The sequence below is a fragment of the Malaya genurostris genome, chromosome 3 (assembly GCF_030247185.1).
Source record: "Malaya genurostris strain Urasoe2022 chromosome 3, Malgen_1.1, whole genome shotgun sequence".
Classification (NCBI taxonomy): Eukaryota; Metazoa; Arthropoda; class Insecta; order Diptera; family Culicidae; genus Malaya; species Malaya genurostris.
Window position 1 is genome coordinate 199036624 of NC_080572.1, and position 20277 is coordinate 199056900.

Genomic DNA, 20277 nt, shown 5'->3' on the forward strand with positions numbered 1-20277 from the left:
ATCACTAGTTTTCATATACTGGACTTATTTGTATGTGTCTACTGCGGGAAACGGGCAGTAAAAACAATTTTTTTCAAATGAGTCAATCAAGTATAAAAGTATAATCTTCTTCAACTTCATTTTTTATGACAAAACGATTTTACTTTTCGATCATGCCTCGTATATTACTGATTTTGTAAAAAAATAAATTGTTTGGCAAGCGTTGTGTTCCTGTGGATTGAAATTTGAGGTTTTCGTAACAACCGAAACAATTAATGCTAATATTTTACTGAACCGCTCTAACTAGTTAACCCTATTTACCTCAATGGAGCTAATACAAGATTAGTTCGTTTGGTTCTTCGTTGATTACCTTGGAATAATCCACATCAACTGACATTATAGCGGATTACTGATTAGTCTTCTCCATCTGGATTTGACTTCAACCTACCACGCAAAATAATACACCCCAACTTTTTATTTATTATTAGAAATTATCATTAAAACTACATTGTGTCTGTTGATTTTACAGTAGTAAATAATAGATATTAGTAATTAATAAATCCTTGAAATTGGTCGTAGTGGTTAGCAGCAATGAAAAAATTAACTAAGCCTATGAGCTAAGACTTAAGGAGCAATTCTAATACTATAACTATTGGATTTGTACCAAAGAAGATTTTTCTTTTAATCCATGAACAGCAAATAAATTGTTGCAGTAACAATTTTTTCTCAACATTTGATAAGTAAAATCCATAAATATCTGCAGCGTTAATCATGAATCTGTAAATTCATAGATCAATCTGCATATGTGGCATCACTAGTTTTCATATACTGGACTTATTTGTATGTGTCTACTGCGGGAAACGGGCAGTAAAAACAATTTTTTTCAAATGAGTCAATCAAGTATAAAAGTATAATCTTCTTCAACTTCATTTTTTATGACAAAACGATTTTACTTTTCGATCATGCCTCGTATATTACTGATTTTGTAAAAAAATAAATTGTTTGGCAAGCGTTGTGTTCCTGTGGATTGAAATTTGAGGTTTTCGTAACAACCGAAACAATTAATGCTAATATTTTACTGAACCGCTCTAACTAGTTAACCCTATTTACCTCAATGGAGCTAATACAAGATTAGTTCGTTTGGTTCTTCGTTGATTACCTTGGAATAATCAACATCAACTGACATTATAGCGGATTACTGATTAGTCTTCTCCATCTGGATTTGACTTCAACCTACCACGCAAAATAATACACCCCAACTTTTTATTTATTATTAGAAATTATCATTAAAACTACATTGTGTCTGTTGATTTTACAGTAGTAAATAATAGATATTAGTAATTAATAAATCCTTGAAATTGGTCGTAGTGATTAGCAGCAATGAAAAAATTAACTAAGCCTATGAGCTAAGACTTAAGGAGCAATTCTAATACTATAACTATTGGATTTGTACCAAAGAAGATTTTTCTTTTAATCCATGAACAGCAAATAAATTGTTGCAGTAACAAGTTTTTCTAATTTATTGAAACTATTAATAAATTCGAAGCATACAAAAATAATCATTTGGTTTTGTGCTATAAAAACACCTGTTAGCAAGCAAAAACTACGTCGTCTTTGCTATCTTTTTGTTGAACAATAACAGCAGCCAATCATAGATGGTGAAGTAGAATGCAGATGTGAAACCTGCCTTTAGTAGCGATGGACTTAGTCCTTTGTACAATCCACGAAGACCTTCGTGGCGGCCAACCTCGTACAAACAATGTAGCATATGATTGGCCACGAAATGCTGCCCGAATGTCTGTCGATTTTTTGCAAATCCCTGTATCTGAAGCCGTTTCTTGGCCAAATCTAACGGATAAACTAACAGTTTGGTACACAAACCAGCAAGTCCTCCGCATATGAACAGCTCAGTTGGTGGAAGCACAGCATTCTCGGGAAGATGTTCGATCCTTTTGATCGTTGATCCAAATAAGTTGTAGAACATAAATTGTCCTCCTGTGAGAGGCGCTATTTGTAGCATAGCGGGACCTAAGCCTCTGTACAACCCACGAACGCCTTCTATTCGATATATTACACTGATGGCTTGAAACATGTTTTTGTAGCCTTTACCAGGATCTTGTGAAACTACTCTGGTTCTTATCACATCCAAAGGCATAATTATTAGTGCAGCAAAAGAACCACTGCATGCACCGCACATAAAATTCCTTGCGCGATCATGACCCTGCAGAATTGTCGAATCTCTAAGCACTAAGTTAAATCTTTCGTAGAATGAAAACTGTGCCACACCGTATATGAGAGACAACAACTGAGCCGGATTATGTCCTTTCCATAAGGCACGTACTCCTTCCTCTCTGTATATACAAGATATTGTTTGTGTTATTGAACGGTACTTAGAAATATTTGAACCAACGCTGATTGGTTCCACCTGTAGCTGCAGGCGAATCTTCAACACATCTAAAGGTTGACATATAAATCGTGTTATACAACCGGTGAGTCCTCCTGCTAGACCAGCATAACTGACCCGATCATCCTTTGCACGGTCCATTAATAAACAAATCAGTCGTAAATGGCTCTAGCGTTGATTCTAGTATTACATCACGGCGAGGTATTTCTTTTCTGCAATTTTTTGCAAAGCCTGAGTTATTCTGATCAGTTGTAGTTTTTTTTATTGATGCTGTATGGAATACCATATATTATTAATTAGAAATTTATAAATAAATCACAGGATAACGAATAAGAATAAACATAATGTCAACAGTGCAGGCAGAAAAGTTGGGGCATTTTACGTCATTAAATTCTGGAACAAATTAGCAATGGGACATAGGTAACAATGCATTCTTTCGACTATTATAGCATCAATTTATGAAGAATTGCACTGCGCAAATCCTAATTTTGACTCGCTACTATAAATCCAGAAGAAATTTAATAATAAAAATATGTGATAATACAAAAACAAAAAGCAACGCTCTTAAATTTAGTTAATTTGTTGGCAAATTCAACAGTTCACATTGGTTCTTTTTTGCAAAAGGTATAAATTTTCATTTCAGGAGTTTTTTTTGGGAAACTATACATTCGATCGAAATACATAATCGGGACGGCTGTAAGTGCAATCCGAGTGTCATGGTAATAAAATTCTGAACCATTTCGGTTTTTGTTACGATAATCATTATTTTGTCATTGTATAGGGGCTGGGGTCCCCTAGAAGATTGATAGTACCTTTTAACCGACGACACGACCAGGCACTCCGAAGAAAACTCGAAATAAAAAGTGTCTGTGAGTGATTTTCCGTCAGTTGCCACAAATATAGCGGCCCCTTGATAATGATAAAATTATTCTTTTTAGGCAACACTGTTCTGGTTGCTATGCGTTATTTGTCAAGGAACCGCAATTATAGGAATAAACAAACAAACTGGAAAACTATCCCGTTCCATTGCCACGAAAATGCAAGAAAAAAAAGGATTAATTTCGGAATACAGGGAGCTATTCTCTTGTGTGCAGCCACATATTTCCAAATCTGTTGCAATAAAATGGACACAAGACGAAACTGAATTTATTATAATAATAATCAAGTAAAATTACCTTTTTGTAAAACTCGAAAAAAAAAAGTGGAGCAGGATGTTTATTTCGTTTATTATGCATTCAATTAAGACCACAGAAGTTAAAATCAATGGGAAAAGAACGATAATGAAATTGCTGCGTTCTGTGATGTCGATTTGAAACACCAGTATTAAATTTAAGCTATTTTCAAAGATCCTTCATGCATTGAGTCAGCAACAATAAAATGCATTTATTTATGTTATTTCTCTGCTAAATCATGCTAAAAAGCTTGATTGTTTTCCATGAAGATCTTTATTGGAGATGCGTTTCAAGTCTTTTCAAGAGAATTTTCCAAGAATTATCCAGATGTCATACTAAAACTATTCTACGGTTACCAGAAGTCATAAAACAAAAGTTTGTCTCAATGGCGCGAAAAAATAGTAATGCTGATGATACGATCTTAGAAGAAATTCTTAGTCGCACAATTTGAAGATTTTATGAAAACTATGCTAAAGTTTCAATTCATGTTTGATTTTTTCTAATGGTGTGAGATGCTGATGTAGTTGATTGGTAACTGCTTTGGTATCAAATTTCCGGTGCATACAATTACTGGTGGTGCAAATAAAATAATATAACATATCGGTATCGAAAAACATAGCGCTTCACTTAACTTTTAAGGGCCGATTCTTTTTTAGGCACAGTAGTAAAATGCGCGACTGGTATATAATGATTCGGAGTTAGTTTTGTTTATCTACATAAACATGTTTTTGAATAACAGTATCCAAGGTATCTGTTATTCGAAATCAATAATTTATCAAATCGAGTTGCCAGTTTTAACAAATTTTCAAGTAATTTCGTTCTGACATTTCGAGTTACTGAGGGGTAGTCAGATTTGCGATACAGTTTTAATAGACGAGTGGCAGGTCGTGTCGTCGTTTTAACTCTCTCCGGACAGTACCAGCCTAGATGCCGTGTGGAAACCGGCGGAAAAAAATGAACCAAGAATAGATCCACTGGATTCCTGCTTCCATGCCGTAAAAGGCGACAATTGCTGGGGTTTCTTTTTCCTTTCAGTTATCAGATATTTTCAATGTTTCACTTCTGATTACTCTATTTTACTAAATTATCTCTTCATTCAACCTATCAATTTCCGTAGGGCTTCGGAGAAAAGTTTTATTTGGAATGTTTTCTTCTTCCATGTTATTGATTGTCTTTCAGGATTATAAATTGAATGATGAAAATCAACCATTACGCAAATCCGTTGATATTACAAAGTTAATAATAGAGATAACATATATCGGTATATTGAATACGTAGTAAAAATACACTTGATATTAATATTTCAACCATAAATTAATATTTTTCTCGGTAGCCGGCTGTCCAGATCAACCAATATAACCAATTATTAATTTTAATAAATGATTAGAATAGTAAAGCAGAATTAATACAGAATCAAGCCGCGCGTGAAATCTGTTGACCTTTGTTTGGTGATTTAAAATGATTTTTTAACAACTGCTTTGTCTAAATCCTATTCACTCGTTTATTTTGTATCACGTAATTTCATTTATAAAAATAGGGAAGTTTTTATTCTTTACGCGATAGTATTGCAAATTTTTCTTCAGTTTCCTCGAATAAGAGCTGTGAATCAAGACTTCCCGGGACTTCAATACAGGATATTGTTGAAACGTTCACTCGGGAAGTCAGTGAGTTTAGTTTAGTGATGCATCAGAGCACCTTTAAACCGGCACATACTGAGTCGCGCGCGAATACTACCAATACTGAAATTTTTACTAACAAATATCCTTCTCCCGTGACACTTGTGGAGTGCGCAGTAGTATATACGGCCTCTAGTAACAAGTGTTGGACTAACATCCCTTCGCATTCCTTAGACGATCTACGTTCGGGCCTGGCCGGCACCGGTACTGATCAATGAGTTCTGGGATTACCAGAAGATGTACATTGAAGGATGATTTACCAGTCCCAGGTCGGATCATCTAGAAACTCCCTGTACAATTTCAGCTAATCCCGATCAGTAACGGAGTAGCAACCAGGGGTGGTCGCTCAAGCTCAAGCTCAAGCTCATAATCATTATTTTGTCATTGTTTTCCAAAGAATAACCAGTTATTTCAGAAACATTTTTTAATGATTTATTTAAGGCACCTTGAGCTAGTTTTAATTTTCGTTTTCAAGATACGTTTATTTCGGCACACTATAATAGTTGTATGATGCCAAGGGCATTTCTTATAACTATTTGAAACTAGTATGATTTAGTAATTTGTTACGCTGCTTCACAGCAAGTCTAAGATATCCAGCAGTTTTAAATTTGATCAGTATCTAACGAGGTAAACAGGGTGGAAAAATGACATGCGAATACAATTTCCCCGGATAGGAGCTAGCTACGAGTTCGAATCTCATCTCTGCGGTAACTTTTTCGCGGTTCTGATTACATAGTTGTATTCGCATGTCATTTTTCCAATATGTTTTGTCGTGAATACGACTTACTTTACTATGGGGTGCCTTTTCAAAATTTACCCTCTGAGAGAGTGATAAGTTTTTGATCGTGAATATCTCTTGTTGTATCTAACGAATCAACATAATTTTTGCTACATGCCATCGGAAATATGATCACAATTTTATGATAAAATTTTCAGTTGTGTGACATAATCTCAAATAGTTCAAAATTAAACTTTTCTGAAATGTTTGGTATAAACGAGTATCAAAGAGGATAATTCATATGGCGCGTTTGCCTTTCTCGTATTTTGAAAGCTCATAGCTCAGTGATCTGTGGAAGGATTTATATAATCTAACTACCAATAGAATCGAAATTTTTCAACTTAAACGTGTATAGCAAGAGCATTGAAGTATTTCAATAGTACACTATTGAAAAACCTATCTCATTTGACCCATGTCAACACCAGCCAATCAGAACGCGTTCTGAGGAAGAGAAGAAAATAGCTGCTGCTGTACAACAAATCGTTCAAGAAAAATGTTTCCAAAAGTGGTGAATATCGTAGTGAGTTCCTCAATTTGGTCCTTCTGAATGCTAGAAACGAATCCCTACAGCATATTGATAGTCTCTTTCAATAAATTATGCAAATCCGAAATGAAATAATCGACATTGAAATTCTATATGCGGCTATTTTTATAGCCGTTAGGACCGCCCATTAGTGAAAAAGCTACAAACGAAATCACATAAAAGGAAATCTCTTAACAAAAATTGAATCAGTTTGGATTCTATCGCCACTGCGAGCAGATGTGTTTTGTGTCGTCTGCACAGCTAGTTTCGCTTTCGACAAGAGCGATTACGTCACAGCTGCAGTCATTTCGATGGATGAAAAAGCAACGTTGGAGAGCATTATAAAAAATCAGCCGTTCTAATGGCTCTAAAATTTTTCTAAAGAACTATTAGGATTTGTTTTTCGCAAACCGCAGGTAATTATCCTCAGTTTAGTGCAAATCAAGAACAATTTGGTTAGATTTGTGCACTTTTCGCTGTGTGAAATACACAGTAATCGAGATCAAGTGAAGCCTTTTTTTGCGAAAAATGTTCCGAGTTTAATATCGTAGAGAATTACGCAATTTGACCCTTCTGAATGCTGGAAATGAATCCCTACAGCATATTGATAGTTTTTTTTCAATAAATTATGCAAATCCGAAATGAAATAATCGACATAAAAATTCTGTATGCGGCTATTTTTATAGCCGTTAGGACCGCCCATTAGTGAAAAAGCTACAAACGAAATCACATAAAGGAAACTCTTAACAAAAATTGAATCAGTTTGGATTCTATCGCCACTGCGAGCAGATGTGTTTTGTGTCGTCTGCACAGCTAGTTTCGCTTTCGACAAGAGCGATTACGTCACAGCTGCCAGTCATTTCGATGGATGAAAAAGCAACGTTGGAGAGCATTATAAAAAATCAGCCGTTCTAATGGCTCTAAAATTTTTCTAAAGAACTATTAGGATTTGTTTTTCGCAAACCGCAGGTAATTATCCTCAGTTTAGTGCAAATCAAGAACAATTTGGTTAGATTTGTGCACTTTTCGCTGTGTGAAATTCACAGTAATCGAGATCAAGTGAAGCTTTTTTTAGCGAAAAATGTTCCGAGTTTAATATCGTAGAGAATTACGCAATTTGTCCCTTCTGAATGCTGGAAATGAATCGCTACAGCATATTGATAGTTTTTTTTCAATAAATTTGCAAATGCGAAATAAAATAATCGACATTAATATTCTGTATGCGACTATTTTTATAGCCGTTAGGACCGCCCATTAGTGAAAATGCTACAAACGAAATCACGTAAAAGAAAGCTCCTAACAAAAATCTAATCAGTTTGGATTCTATCGCCAATGCGAGCAGATGTATTTTGTGCCGTTTGCAAAGCTAGTTTCGCTTCCGATAAGAGTGATTACGTCACAGCTGCCAGTCATTTCGATGGATGAATAAGCATCGTTGGAAAGCATTATAAAAAATCAGCCGTTCTAATGGCTCTAAAAGTTTTCTGAAGAACTATTAGGATGTGTTGTTCGCAAATCGAAAGAAAATATCCTCAGTTTAGTGCAAATGTAGAACAGTTTGGTTAGATTCTTGCACTTTTCGCTGTGTGAAATTCACAGTAATCGAGATCAAGTGAAGCCTTCTTTGTTTTTGCGAAAAATGTGGAAAAGGGGAATGCTTGCATAATTCATACAATTGATCAACTATTTGATATTCGGAAGTGTTAAGGAACATGTCATTTGTTTTCGTATTCACGACATCCAGTTATGTCTCTGACATTACCCACCCGCCTTTTTTTCTCGTTAGATGCTGATCAAATTTACAGCATTTTTTATTTGCTAGGTTATAATAGAACGCTTTTGAAAGTTTATACTTTCTGCAAAAAAGAACTGATGAATTTTTTTTGTTATTTGCATTCAGGTTACTTTTGTGAACTTCATATGACTTTTTTATTATTATTAAAAATTTATTCAAGTTTAAGTTTACTACCATAAAAATAATTTTAACTGATTGGATCCATCATAAACAAAAAGATCTATAACATACATTATCAATTAAATAAAATTCCATTGCAAATTTTTTAAGCTTTAAGCACAATTCTTCTTTTGAATTGTTCAACAATAAAGTAATGTTTATTTACTTTGCTTGTTTGGTTCCCTTTGATGGATTTCTTAGATTCGTAGTGTACTCAACTCTTAATATAACAAGAACATAAATTACCCAGCGTTAATTTGATGTGTTTAGTAGGTTTACTCACACTCTAGTTGTTTAGAAAAGACACAACTCAGATTTGTGGAAAAAGTTTGTTTGCAAAAAACTACCATGCGAAAATGACGAGGAATAGACTGTTTCGAATAAAACGAAATACAATAGCAGATAGAACCATTTGAAATGTGTATCTAGTTTGTGAATCACCCTGTGACCGGCAACTTCTAATGACAGCTCAATCGTGAACATAATCATAAGCTCGGTGAAACGAAAATAAAAACTAAGGAGAAAGTAAAATTTTGCGCACAATTCGATTTCTGCTAGAACATACAGTGATAAGATTTTGTGTCGCATAATAGAGATAAAAATGTGCTGCTAGGCGCAGCAACAAATTGTAATCTATAGTTCTATAAATACACATCAATCAGAATTAGTGCAATTGAACTGAACTATTATTTCGAGACTAGTGCACATACGGTGAGCGGAACACGCAGATGACTACCCTCTTCGCACGAGTATTTCGCCAGGCGAAAGTTACTTTTGAGCAGACAAATGCCGAGCGATTTCTAAGCAATCTACAAAACCTTCGAGCTCTGGTGGAAGAGCTCACTATGATGGACCTTAATCTTGACCCAACGGTTGTGGCCCAAGAAACTTTTCAGCAACCGACAAAAGCGCCATGCACGTTTATTGATATCTTTGAGAATAACAATTTCACGATGTCAGTTTTCGTTCTGCGGGAAAACTACACCATGCCCTTACATGATCACCCCCTAATGCATGGTCTGCTACGAGTAGTAGCCGGATCTGTCAAGATTCAAAGTTATACAGAAATTGATCGTCGTGAAAGCACTCGAGACGGAAACGAAATGCGACATGTTCTGGTCAATGTGGAACAACCTAGGGTTATCAGTACCAATAAAGGTGACTGTGCCATGCTAACGCCTACAGAACGAAATTTTCACGAGATCACAGCCGTTGGTGGACCTGCTGCATTCTTCGACATACTGAGTCCGCCGTATAATGCAGATATACCGATTTATGGAAGAAGAACTTGCGCATTCTACAGAAAACTTCTACTGCCTGGAGATGGCGCAACCAACGATGGTCGCAAACGAATGGTATTAGAGAGGATTCCTACTCCGGACCATTACTACTGTGATACGGAAAATTTCATAGCGCCCGAGTTTATGTTCGCCAGCGCAGCCAGCGAGTAGGATATCATTGTTGAGCAAAGGACATCAATTTGAAGCTAGCTGTACAGTAAAAACTACCGTTTAATATATTTACTGCAATTCTCCTGGCTAAACGTTACAAGTGCATTTGTATCATAGCAAGCATTAAATGGAGAATTTATGATTACCAGCGCCTACTAAACGGACGTTTTATTTGTTTGCATCTAATCACAATCTTTGATTAACAAGGACGAATGGATGATTAGTTGTGCTGATATTTTTTACACTAGGTTAGAGAAATCCAAGAAATTTACGTTTAGGGTTTTTTTTAGTGATTCAATGAGTATTGTTTGTTATACTGTCTGCAGTGATGAAGGAAGGAAATTTATAATCAAGGAATTTTATTATAAGTTAAACGATAATTTCAGACTTTTCATTATATTTTTTTCATTTAAATTTTACCTTAATTTTGCAGATTATTCAACATTCAACAACATCGCAAAAATAAATAAAATATGTTATCGTTTTAGATTGTTTCGGTTGGTAATTTATCAAGAGAGAAAACTGTTTTTCGTGAAAATATACAAATACAGGTGCTACCTAATTAGGTTTTAATTCTGATTTTTTTTCTGGCGATCTTTATTTGTACCCGAAACCCGACGGGTATTGGTCGAGTTCGGGTTCAGAAAAAAATATGTTTGTAGTGTTCGGGTCGGGTACGGGTGAAGATTTTTTCATCTTTCACGACGGGTACGGTTCAGGTTCAAAAATTTTACCGGTTTCGGGTATTCGAACTCGAAAAAACAATTTTTTTTTCGAGTTTGGGTCGGGTACGGGTAAGATTTTTACTTTCGATCGGGTATGTTTCGGGTTTAAGAAATTGGTTGCATCTCTATTGGAGACCATATCAGTAAAATGTTCCTAATACACATCAGGAATCCTAGCGATTATGGATAGTCTTAGACACACACAGACACAGATATCAATTTTAATACATTTATTTAGGTCGATTGATCACTCTGCCGTGGTCTGCACTCGAACACTTAATTAGTAGTACGCAAATCATTGCTAGAGTTTTTATTTCCTACAAAAGTTTGTCCCTTCTTAATAGTTCCTTCGTTATAATTTTTCTCTAACGAATATTGCATTTTAGCAAGTTTAGTTTTCTAAATATACTTTTGACAATGAAATTGTTTGATACTCACCAATGCCAATGTTGGTCACAATCACTCCAGGCTGGCAGCAACAATACTTAGTCACTATCCTCCTTAGCATAAATTGCCTCATTTCTCCGTTTAAATTTTTTCATCGGTGGTTTCTCTTCGGTACAGTCCACTTTGTTTCCATCGACGGGCTGCGTTCCGCCAGTTTTCGTATCGACGGAAATTTTGGGACTGGACAAATTTAACTCATCTATAGTGAAATTATCCGACAGATTGGAATCCTGTTTTTGTGGTGTCGGCAAACTCAATACACTGCGGTTCGAAGTCGATAAAGATGAATCATCCAAGGTGGAAGCATCGGTGCTCGAATCGTGTCTCCATTTGGGTTTTGGTAGTACTGATGCCAACGGTGCTCGGGTACACAAAGGCACTTCCTCTGTCAGGTCATCCCCGTTGGAAGAGGAATCGTCATCTAGCACAAGTTCGCCATGGTTTTTGTCCGAGTTGATTGAAACATTCAACGGGCCTTGATCGACATACGTTGAAGTGATGAGAGTGTGCCCAGTCATGAGCATAGCTAACCGTAGCGGATCATCTATATTGAGCTTATCACAGAAATCTGTTGTTTGGGGATTGATATAAGCCTTAGGTTGATCAACAAAATCCAAACCAATTCCTGCTGCAGGATTATAGGGTTCTGCAATTCGAGTAAAATTTTGTGGAATCCGTAAATCGTTGCAAAATCGTTCTAGAACAACTTTTTTCTCATCTTCTGTGGGAGTAAAATTGAATCTTTCTGAGCCTCCCTCTCCTGGCATATAACCGTTGCTACCTCGTATGCTAATCAGATGGTTGGTCAAATGCAAAATAGTAAGCCATTCCAAATCGTAATTCAATTCCAATTTCCCGGATTCATCTTTCGTTTCCAAATCAAGAACTTGCAGGAATCGCCTTTTAGGCAAACACTTATCTAGTGCCAAAAATCTGGTAATTTCTCCACTTTCATGCGGAATCAATGCAGAAAACTTGCAGTGCAGATGAGCAGAAAACCAATAAGGAGGTTTTAAATTCATCAACAAATCCTCACACGGAGGGCTTCCCAATTTGTTCTCTTCTACTTCTTCTCTAAACGCCGGTTTGAATCGAATCAACTGATTTTTGTTCCCATAGTTAGTGACTCCTCTGGGCCAATCATGGGATAATAGAATGTCAACCTTGGGTGTGAGCTGTTTCAACCGGAACACATCAATTTGACGGATGTGATAAACGCTACGTTTGGTAGTTTCATTGTAGGGACTGAACTCATATCTTCCCTTGAGGTAATCATGCCCTTTGTAAATACCGGATATTCCTCCTATTCGAATTCCGTTTATGTTAACTACCCCTGCGTATCCGAGGTAGTAAATGTTCGGTGCAACCCATCCTCCGTATGGTAATTCTTGAAGATAGTTGGACGCTTCGTGATTACCACCGATAAACAGCGTTAGTACTGGAGCTATTTTCTCACCGCTATAATATCTACAAAAAGAATATTCATGCATCACTATGCTATCAAAAAAACTTAATTTTTAAATTTTACTTGTAAAAAGTGCAAATATCCAAATGCTTCTTCGGCACTGCCATACACTGTAGATCTTCCAAATTTCGAGTCGATTGAAAATCTCCACAACAGATTAAAAGATCAATCTGATATCCTTCCTGGTTCTGAATGGATTCAACCAAGTCGTAAATCTTTTCCAACTCTCCGTGGGCACAACCTTCAACTGCGATTTTCATATTTTATTCTACTTATCTTCCCCAAAAACAAAAAATAAAATGATATCAAAATTCACAAGTTCAAAGAAAAACAACGCGCTTCAACGGCCAGAAAGTTGCATCGTTTGATGAATGCGATAAAAATGATACGCTCGGTATGCTTCTTGTTTATATTTGCTGTTGCCCGGTCGGTGTTCCTGATGATTAAATTTTGTAAATCTCAGAGAGTTTATGCTGCGTTTTGATACATATGCACACTAAAAACCAAGTCCTTAGTTTTGAAGAAATTGTACCCAATTTATTTGAAAATGCCAAACGCAGTTGAGATAGGTAAACTTTAACTTACACTGATACAAAACGCTATTCTTCTTTGAATTACTGCTATAAAACAATTCGCAATCTAGTACTGATAGCAAAATAATAATTATACGTATCAGATGAAAATTAATGAGTTTTAAGCAGAAGAGAAGTAAAAAAGAGAAACCATCATTGGTTCATGTGAACTTATGAAATGTTAACGTCGAATCCTCTGTAAACTCCGAATCATCCAGAATTTCTCTGCAAAGCGGATGCTGTTTTTAGGCTAATATAATAATGCATCAAAAATCACCATTTCAGAAAATAGTATGAAAGTATACCTCTATTACAATGTTTATGACTCTTCAATATACATATCATCTATCACTATTATAGATTTCATACGAATGCGGTTTTATAATTTGCATATGATATTCTTGCTTAAAACCATACAATTACTATGAATCATTATGAAATTCCATATGTTTTTTTGTTTGAGTGTACAGTTCAAATCAAATTAAACGGCCCTTACAAATATGTGGACAGTGTTGCACAGTGTTTTTCCTTGCAATTTGATTTTGAGGCAAATACAAATTATAATACGGAATACTCCGACAAATTTTCGAGGACACATTTTGCGCTATGTGGTACACTGTCGAGGTACACTGTAAGAGTGACAGTGTACTTTAGATAGTTTTCTGTATAACTGGTAATGCTGAAGGGTACGATTCAATCCCTCTCAGCAGGCCGTTCAATTTTGTTGGTTTTTTGAGCGCTTGTTGAACGACATATTGCACGAAATATTCGTTCAATTTGCTGGAACGGTTTGATGTTGTTTTTTCTCTTGCAAAAATAGTGTGAAAATTAAGTGTTACCTTTACATAGAAAGAAAAATTGTTGTTATTCTACGTGAAATAGAAGTATTTTGGAGGTATGTATTGTTAGTTTAAACAAATAAGTGGAGAAAACTTCAGAAATTCTGCAGTAAAACTAGTCCAACGGGGCTCCAACTCCTCATGTCAAAAATGGCTCAACAATGGACCTCTGTCTGCCGGGTTTGTTGAACGAAAAAAATGGCATTCGGTTCAACGGTCTGTTTCAAAATCGGCAAACGAAGGTCCCGTGTTGGCCTCCCGTTGAACGATTGATTGTACTTTCATTGGACCAATGATCCAACGTATTGGACCACCGTTGAACGTTTTTTTCTAAGTGGGAATTCATCATAGATACACTGAGCAAAAAACCATAGTAACCTCAACCCGTTCTTCATTGTCATTTCAACTATACGCTTGAATAGTAGCAACAATCATGTTGTATGACTATTCACCATTTGTATTGTATAAAATACTAGACAACAAAGACTTAGAGATGGGCAATTCGCTCCTGAGCTGTTCCAGTGAATCGAATCATTGAAGTGAGCTGACAGCTCACAGCTCTTTTCAAAAGAACCGCAGCTCATCAGCTCACTCATTTGCTACCCAGTTCACTGCATTATGACGAAAGGAACACGCTACGAGTTGATCGGATCTTCGGCTCTTTAAGAGATTCAATTTAGTCGACATCAATTAAAGATAAATTAATTCGCATTGCATTCATTGCATCAATGCGAATCAATGAGTCAATTTCGATCATGCATATGAAAGAAAACCGGTGCATAAGAAAAACGGCGCACAAAATGAAATTTAAGTTCAAACTAAAAGAGCTGATGAGCTGATACATCGAATCGATTCACTTTGGTGAGCTGATCGGTTCGGAGCTGTTCACTAAAACGAGCTGTTTTGCACGCCTCTACAAAGACTACGACTTGACTAAACTATTTGTATTTATGACTTTTCTGGCATGGTCATCCTGACAATGGTAGTCATCTCAAATATAAGAACAAATAGTTAAAATCACAATTTTTAGTAAGATGAAATTGCTCTCGAGCCTTGATATATATATAAGAAGCGAAATAGTTATTGCTATCATGTAAATATGTTCACAGTATGTTAATGTTACCATAAATAGAAACATGGTTTAAAAGACAATTATGAAGTTTGAAAACACTATTCATGTAGTCCATATCAACATAATTTATGTAGTAAGCACAATATCGTATAGTGTTTTTTAACCGACTATGTATTTCATTTGTGCTGACTATACAAATTGTCAATAAACGGGTGTACTTTGTTATTGTCACATAAAGCTACAATATAGCAGAAAATTTCGTTCGTAGATATCAGTGATTGATTTGAAAAAAAAAAAAAATTATATTGTGACTTATATTGTGTAATTTGGTAGATCTTGCAGGTGAGTAAAGTTTGTAGCCTTGCTAGTTTTCGTGGATGAATTTCAATTTTCAACAATTTTGCCAGCAATGGCTATGTTTTTCAGTGAAATTAACGTTTCGCATAAGGTTTATTATTCATTATCGGCCCCTGTAGAAACAACATCAAGCGATTGATGTAAAAACGACGAATATCGTCCGATTCCTGGATTCAGTATTGTTTTATCAACCACTGCTTTAGTTTCGAAATAACTAGAAGTGAAATGTCGAAAATACCATGGCTCTTCTTATAGCAAAACCTACAATGTAAATAAAGATTCGGTCATGGCTGACCATCTCAATCGTATTAGTTATTCATACAACATACTTTTCAATAGTACTATTCTAGAGCCGATACCATTTATAGTAAACATGAACTTGACTATTGTTGAAATCATCTGATTTAATAGTCGGTTGAAAACCACTATACCCACATGGTCAAGTTGGCCCTCTATATAATAACTGTTACCATAATATTTTTCTGATTGTATACATAAATTTTTAAAATTTTTTGAATAATTCTTTATATAATGTTAAATCAGTGTAAAAATGTATTAGGAAAATAAAGCAGGTTTTAATGTACTCTTGTTATTCTTGCATAGAAATTTCAATTAATATAACTTTTAAACATTTTCGCATGTTCGAACGATCTTCACCATTGTCAAATTAACTATAATTCTGTGTTTCGAACGAACCAGAAGTGAAATGTCAAAAATACCATAGAACTAGTTAAAACAATGAGTACAATGTAAAAATAAGATGCTATTACGGTTATGCTAAACATTCCAACTCTAGTAGTTATTCATACGATATACAGTTCAATATTACTATTCTAGATCCAAAACCAGTCATAGTAAAAGTGAGCTTGCATATTGTTAACATCATCTGATTTTATTGTGTGCTGAAATCCACTATACTCGTATGGTTAAACTAACCTCCCATATGGTAGTTGTTACCATCTTATTTTTCTTAGTGTACTGTTTATTATTTTTTGCGGTTGAATAAGAAAAAAAAATGCTGTTGCGAACAAGGCATATTTTTGTGAAGTAAATTAAAAAGGATTTTGTATTCTAATATTAAAAATTACTTTGCTGATAAAGTATAACTTTCTGTGTTTTTAGGTTACACAATGAGAGTTGTCGATTGTTATATCTGAATTTTAAACTTGTCGACGTTTTCTCTCTTTCTGAAGAAATCACTACTACAGGGTCCGGCACTCGAAGTGTAACTAACTTCAGACCTTCGAGCCTGGCGTCAAGGTAAATGCGACATATTATCGGGAAAGTATTCTGGAGGTTGCTTTGAAGCCGTGGGCAGACAAACATTTCGGTGGCAGACTATGGACGTTTCAGCAGGACTCGGCACCGTCTCACAAAGCTCGAGTGAACCAAGAATGGCTGAAAAACAACGTTCCGAACTTCATCACGTCCACACAATGGCTCTCGAATTCACCAGATGCGAATCCAATGGATTATTCTCTTTGGACCATTTCGGAGAGCAAAGTCCGAACTAAAAGATACACCAGTCTCGAGGCGCTGAAAAAAGTTATTGTCCGCGAGTGGGCCAAAATACACCTGCAAGTCACATTCGGGCAGCTTGCGATTCGTTTTTTGACCGTCTCAAGGCCATAGTCAAGGCAAAAGGTGGTCATATCGAGCAAAAGTGAATTGATTCTGAATTTTGTATTATTTTTACACATTTTGTACTTTGAATTAAGTAAAAGTAATTTTCCAAACTGAATTTATGGTCTTTTTAATTGGTTACACTTCGAGTGCCGGGCCCTGTAGATAGTTCCCTCCCTACGACAAGCTCCGCTTACGGGTACAACAGAATTAAAATCATAAATACTGTGGTTTGTCATTGTTACGATGATGCCCTGGATAGCATTCATCAGAATTCCATCAAACCGAATTCCTTAGCCTGGAACGATCTTCAACCGTCATGAGATAAACGAAAATCTCTAAAACCAAAAAATGCTCCAAGACATTGAACAGCTTAAATATTACTTTGTTATTGAAAAACACTCTGTACTTAACCATTCCATTATTTGGTTAATGAAAAAATGGGACGATGAAAATCATTCCGTAAAACTATCTTTTTGAAGAAACACTTTAGTGTTTCTTAGGAATGATGAACTTTATCTATTTAGTGACATTCGACGCATATCTCTTTGCAAACGTAGATTTTCATTAAGCTCATCGTCTCAAGGCTCCACGAAAATAATACACATTATTATGAACAGTTGCACTTTTTTCGAAAACAGCAAAAACACATTTGAGAGATAGTTTAATCGATAATTTGACTATAAAAATTTTAGTTTTTGATGTAAATCTGGAGCGATAGATTTGAACTCAAGCTGGCTGCCATTATGTTTCATAATGACAGATATGTTTCTCCAAGACGGCTCAATATTTATTGTAGGGCATGTAAAGCTCTTACATGCCGGTTTAATGTTTCCTGTAGACATTAAGGTGCGTTGAGTTACACAATCCGCAATCTCGCTTTTTCTGTGATTTTGACTGTATGATACCGGTATCTAAATCCCAGCTAAGACCGCTAAATTGATTATCTCTTCGTTCAGAACAGAACATTGTTCTTTTGTCCGATACATACAGTTCGACTTTCGGTCTTAGCCAGTATCTGTAAGATGCAATACTTTCTATAAATACATATATTTGCATAAATAATAGATTTATAAGTACCTCAGTTTACAAATAATTGAATACTATCTTTTTCACTACAATTATATTTTAATATTCAAAAATGGTTTCTGTTAGAAAACTATAAAAATAAATAACAACACTAAAATAACCATAGTTACATTCAGAAAAGTTGCCAGTTAGAAATTTTTTCGTCAAGTCTTTCTTGTCAAAATGGAGTAGAATAATGGGCCACGGTTAATTGATCATATCGTGAAGCAAACAATGACGATCGTTTTGTATAGGACCTAGGGGTATTATTATTTGTATTTGTTTGAGGGCTTCATTTGCAGATTAATCTGTGAACCTGGCATCTCTGAGTGCAATTATTCTGATCCGACAGACCCTCTCAGCAGGCCGTTCAATTTTGTTGGTTTTTTGAGCGCTTATCGAACGACATATTGCACGAAATATTCGTTCAATTTGCTGGAACGGTTTGTTGTTGTTTTTTCTCTTGCAAAAATAGTGTGAAAATTAACTGTTACCTTTACTAGAGTGACTATAATCAGAATGGCGACAGCTGTTCGATTGGAATGACAGCTCCCAGTTCCAAACGAGCAAACGACCTGTCAATTCAATGTAAAGCTAATGGAATGTTTGGAATTGTTGCCAAAATTACGGATGAGATGTCGTCACTCTGGTTATAGGCACTCTAACCTTTACATAGAAAGAAAATTTGTTGTTATTCTACGTGAAGTAGAAGTATTGTGGAGGTATGTATTGTTAGTTTAAACAAATAAGTGGAGAAAACTTCAGAAACTCTGCAGTAAAACTAGTCCAACGGGGCTCCAACTCCTCATGTTAAAAATGGCTCAACAAAGGACCTCTGTCTGCCAGGTTTGTTGAACGAAAAAAAATGGCATTCGGTTCAACGGTCTGTTTCAAAATCGGCAAACGAAGGTCCCGTGTTGGCCTCCCGTTGAACGATTGATTGGACTTTCAGTGGACCAATGATCCAACGTATTGGACCAATGAAGGACCACCGTTGAACGTTTTTTTCTAAGTAGGAGCTTTGACATCTACATATGATAGCAAAAAAATATAATTCATTCTTTTTCTTGTGTTATTCGTTATCAATTTTGTAAGCAGGGTTATCAGTTACGTTCGGATGACGAGCTTTTTTTGGTAATCGGCCTATAGTCTCTGCATGTTTTTTTTATACAGAATTCAGGTTTACACATCAAAAAGAATAATTTTAACAATCTCGATGTAATTATCAATTCATGTGAAAAAATTTAGACGTACTGAACATAAAATGCAATATTTTTTGTTTTCGAGAAACATTGCACATAAATCACACGTTATTACATCGAAACAACGTATTGACAAAGATGAACTCAAGATTACAATGTCCCATACGATTCATTAAAAAATGTTGGGTCGTTAATCGTGAACCAGTTAGTTCAGTAATAATGAAATTTTATTGACCCTTCGTCGAACAAGTGTCGACTAGTTCCAACAAAATGCCGTAGAAACAATACAAGTTAGAAATGAAGCAAACATATGTTAACATCCAGCACATAATGATTTCTTGCCATAACTGACTTTATTTCCTCATGGGATGAGGCAATAACAAACTAAATAAACTCTAGGCAATGGTTCTAAGTAGTTATTTTCTTATTGTAAGAATCACTGGATATAAACCAACATTGCTCAATATCGTTCATACTTTAACTTGATATTTTTCCAAACATAAACAATCATAGTTACGACGCGTCTAGTGATCAGACGCTTGTTGTTTTGTTTCAAAAGACTGAAACTGACAGTGAACCGAGCTCATCGAGGGGTCAAATGATACATAAGAAATCGCAGACTACTCTATCTTGAGTTTATCTTTGGTTTTGAATAAATTACATCAGCTTGACTGAATACTGTATACGATTTTAATTTATGCATCTTTTCGTGTAGTATTACAACTTTACGATATAAAACAAAAAATTGTGGCATTTGGTGTTCAGTACGTCTAAATTTTATTCCCATTAAATGATAATCACATCGAGATAGTTACAATTCTTTTTTTGCTGTGTGTAATTGAAAAGCTTCTGTACTAGCGAAGACAACATATTACCAAGATATCCCACTCTCACATTACCCGAACAAGTCGTAAGCAACACATTTTTTGCGATTATGGCGCTCTTGTGCGAATCCGCATCGAATCTCGTA

At 35.5% G+C, this 20277-nt stretch overlaps 3 protein-coding genes across 5 annotated transcripts; 1 reads left to right on the plus strand and 2 right to left on the minus strand.

Annotated features, from left to right (window-relative positions):
• Nucleotides 1-1481: 1481 nt before the first annotated feature.
• Nucleotides 1482-2752, minus strand: LOC131438623 (mitochondrial thiamine pyrophosphate carrier-like). The gene is made up of 2 exons (XM_058608754.1): nucleotides 2667-2752; nucleotides 1482-2595 (listed from the first exon to the last, which is right to left on the minus strand). Exon 2 carries the CDS (start codon nucleotides 2522-2524, stop codon nucleotides 1583-1585), a length of 942 nt encoding a protein of 313 aa, XP_058464737.1. The 5' UTR covers nucleotides 2525-2595; nucleotides 2667-2752; the 3' UTR covers nucleotides 1482-1582.
• Nucleotides 2753-8951: 6199 nt separating this feature from the next.
• LOC131438474 (2-aminoethanethiol dioxygenase) lies at nucleotides 8952-10510 on the plus strand. The gene has a single exon (XM_058608534.1). The coding sequence runs from the start codon at nucleotides 9215-9217 to the stop codon at nucleotides 9935-9937; it is 723 nt and encodes a 240-aa protein (XP_058464517.1). The 5' UTR covers nucleotides 8952-9214; the 3' UTR covers nucleotides 9938-10510.
• Nucleotides 10511-10877: 367 nt separating this feature from the next.
• On the minus strand, nucleotides 10878-18755 carry LOC131436747 (lariat debranching enzyme). 3 transcript variants are annotated; one of them, XM_058605634.1, is made up of 6 exons: nucleotides 18600-18755; nucleotides 18422-18540; nucleotides 18237-18362; nucleotides 18118-18152; nucleotides 12638-18055; nucleotides 10878-12576 (listed from the first exon to the last, which is right to left on the minus strand). In XM_058605634.1, the coding sequence occupies exons 5-6, from the start codon at nucleotides 12832-12834 to the stop codon at nucleotides 11148-11150; spliced, it is 1626 nt and encodes a 541-aa protein (XP_058461617.1). In that variant the 5' UTR covers nucleotides 12835-18055; nucleotides 18118-18152; nucleotides 18237-18362; nucleotides 18422-18540; nucleotides 18600-18755; the 3' UTR covers nucleotides 10878-11147. The 3 variants fall into 3 exon arrangements, with proteins under 3 accessions (XP_058461617.1, XP_058461618.1, XP_058461616.1); XM_058605635.1 differs by having other exon boundaries at nucleotides 10878-11027; nucleotides 11101-12576; nucleotides 18237-18540; XM_058605633.1 differs by having other exon boundaries at nucleotides 18237-18540.
• Nucleotides 18756-20277: the final 1522 nt, after the last annotated feature.

Excerpts from the sequence above, each read along its gene's own strand:
- LOC131438623 (XM_058608754.1), bottom strand. The coding sequence starts at position 2,524 with ATGGACCGTGCAAAGGATGATCGGGTCAGTTATGCTGGTCTAGCAGGA.
- LOC131438474 (XM_058608534.1), top strand. The coding sequence starts at position 9,215 with ATGACTACCCTCTTCGCACGAGTATTTCGCCAGGCGAAAGTTACTTTT.
- LOC131436747 (XM_058605634.1), bottom strand. The coding sequence starts at position 12,834 with ATGAAAATCGCAGTTGAAGGTTGTGCCCACGGAGAGTTGGAAAAGATT. Across the intron at positions 12,577-12,637 it reads GATATTTGCACTTTTTACAA|ATATTATAGCGGTGAGAAAA; the intron begins GTAAAATTTAAA and ends TTCTTTTTGTAG.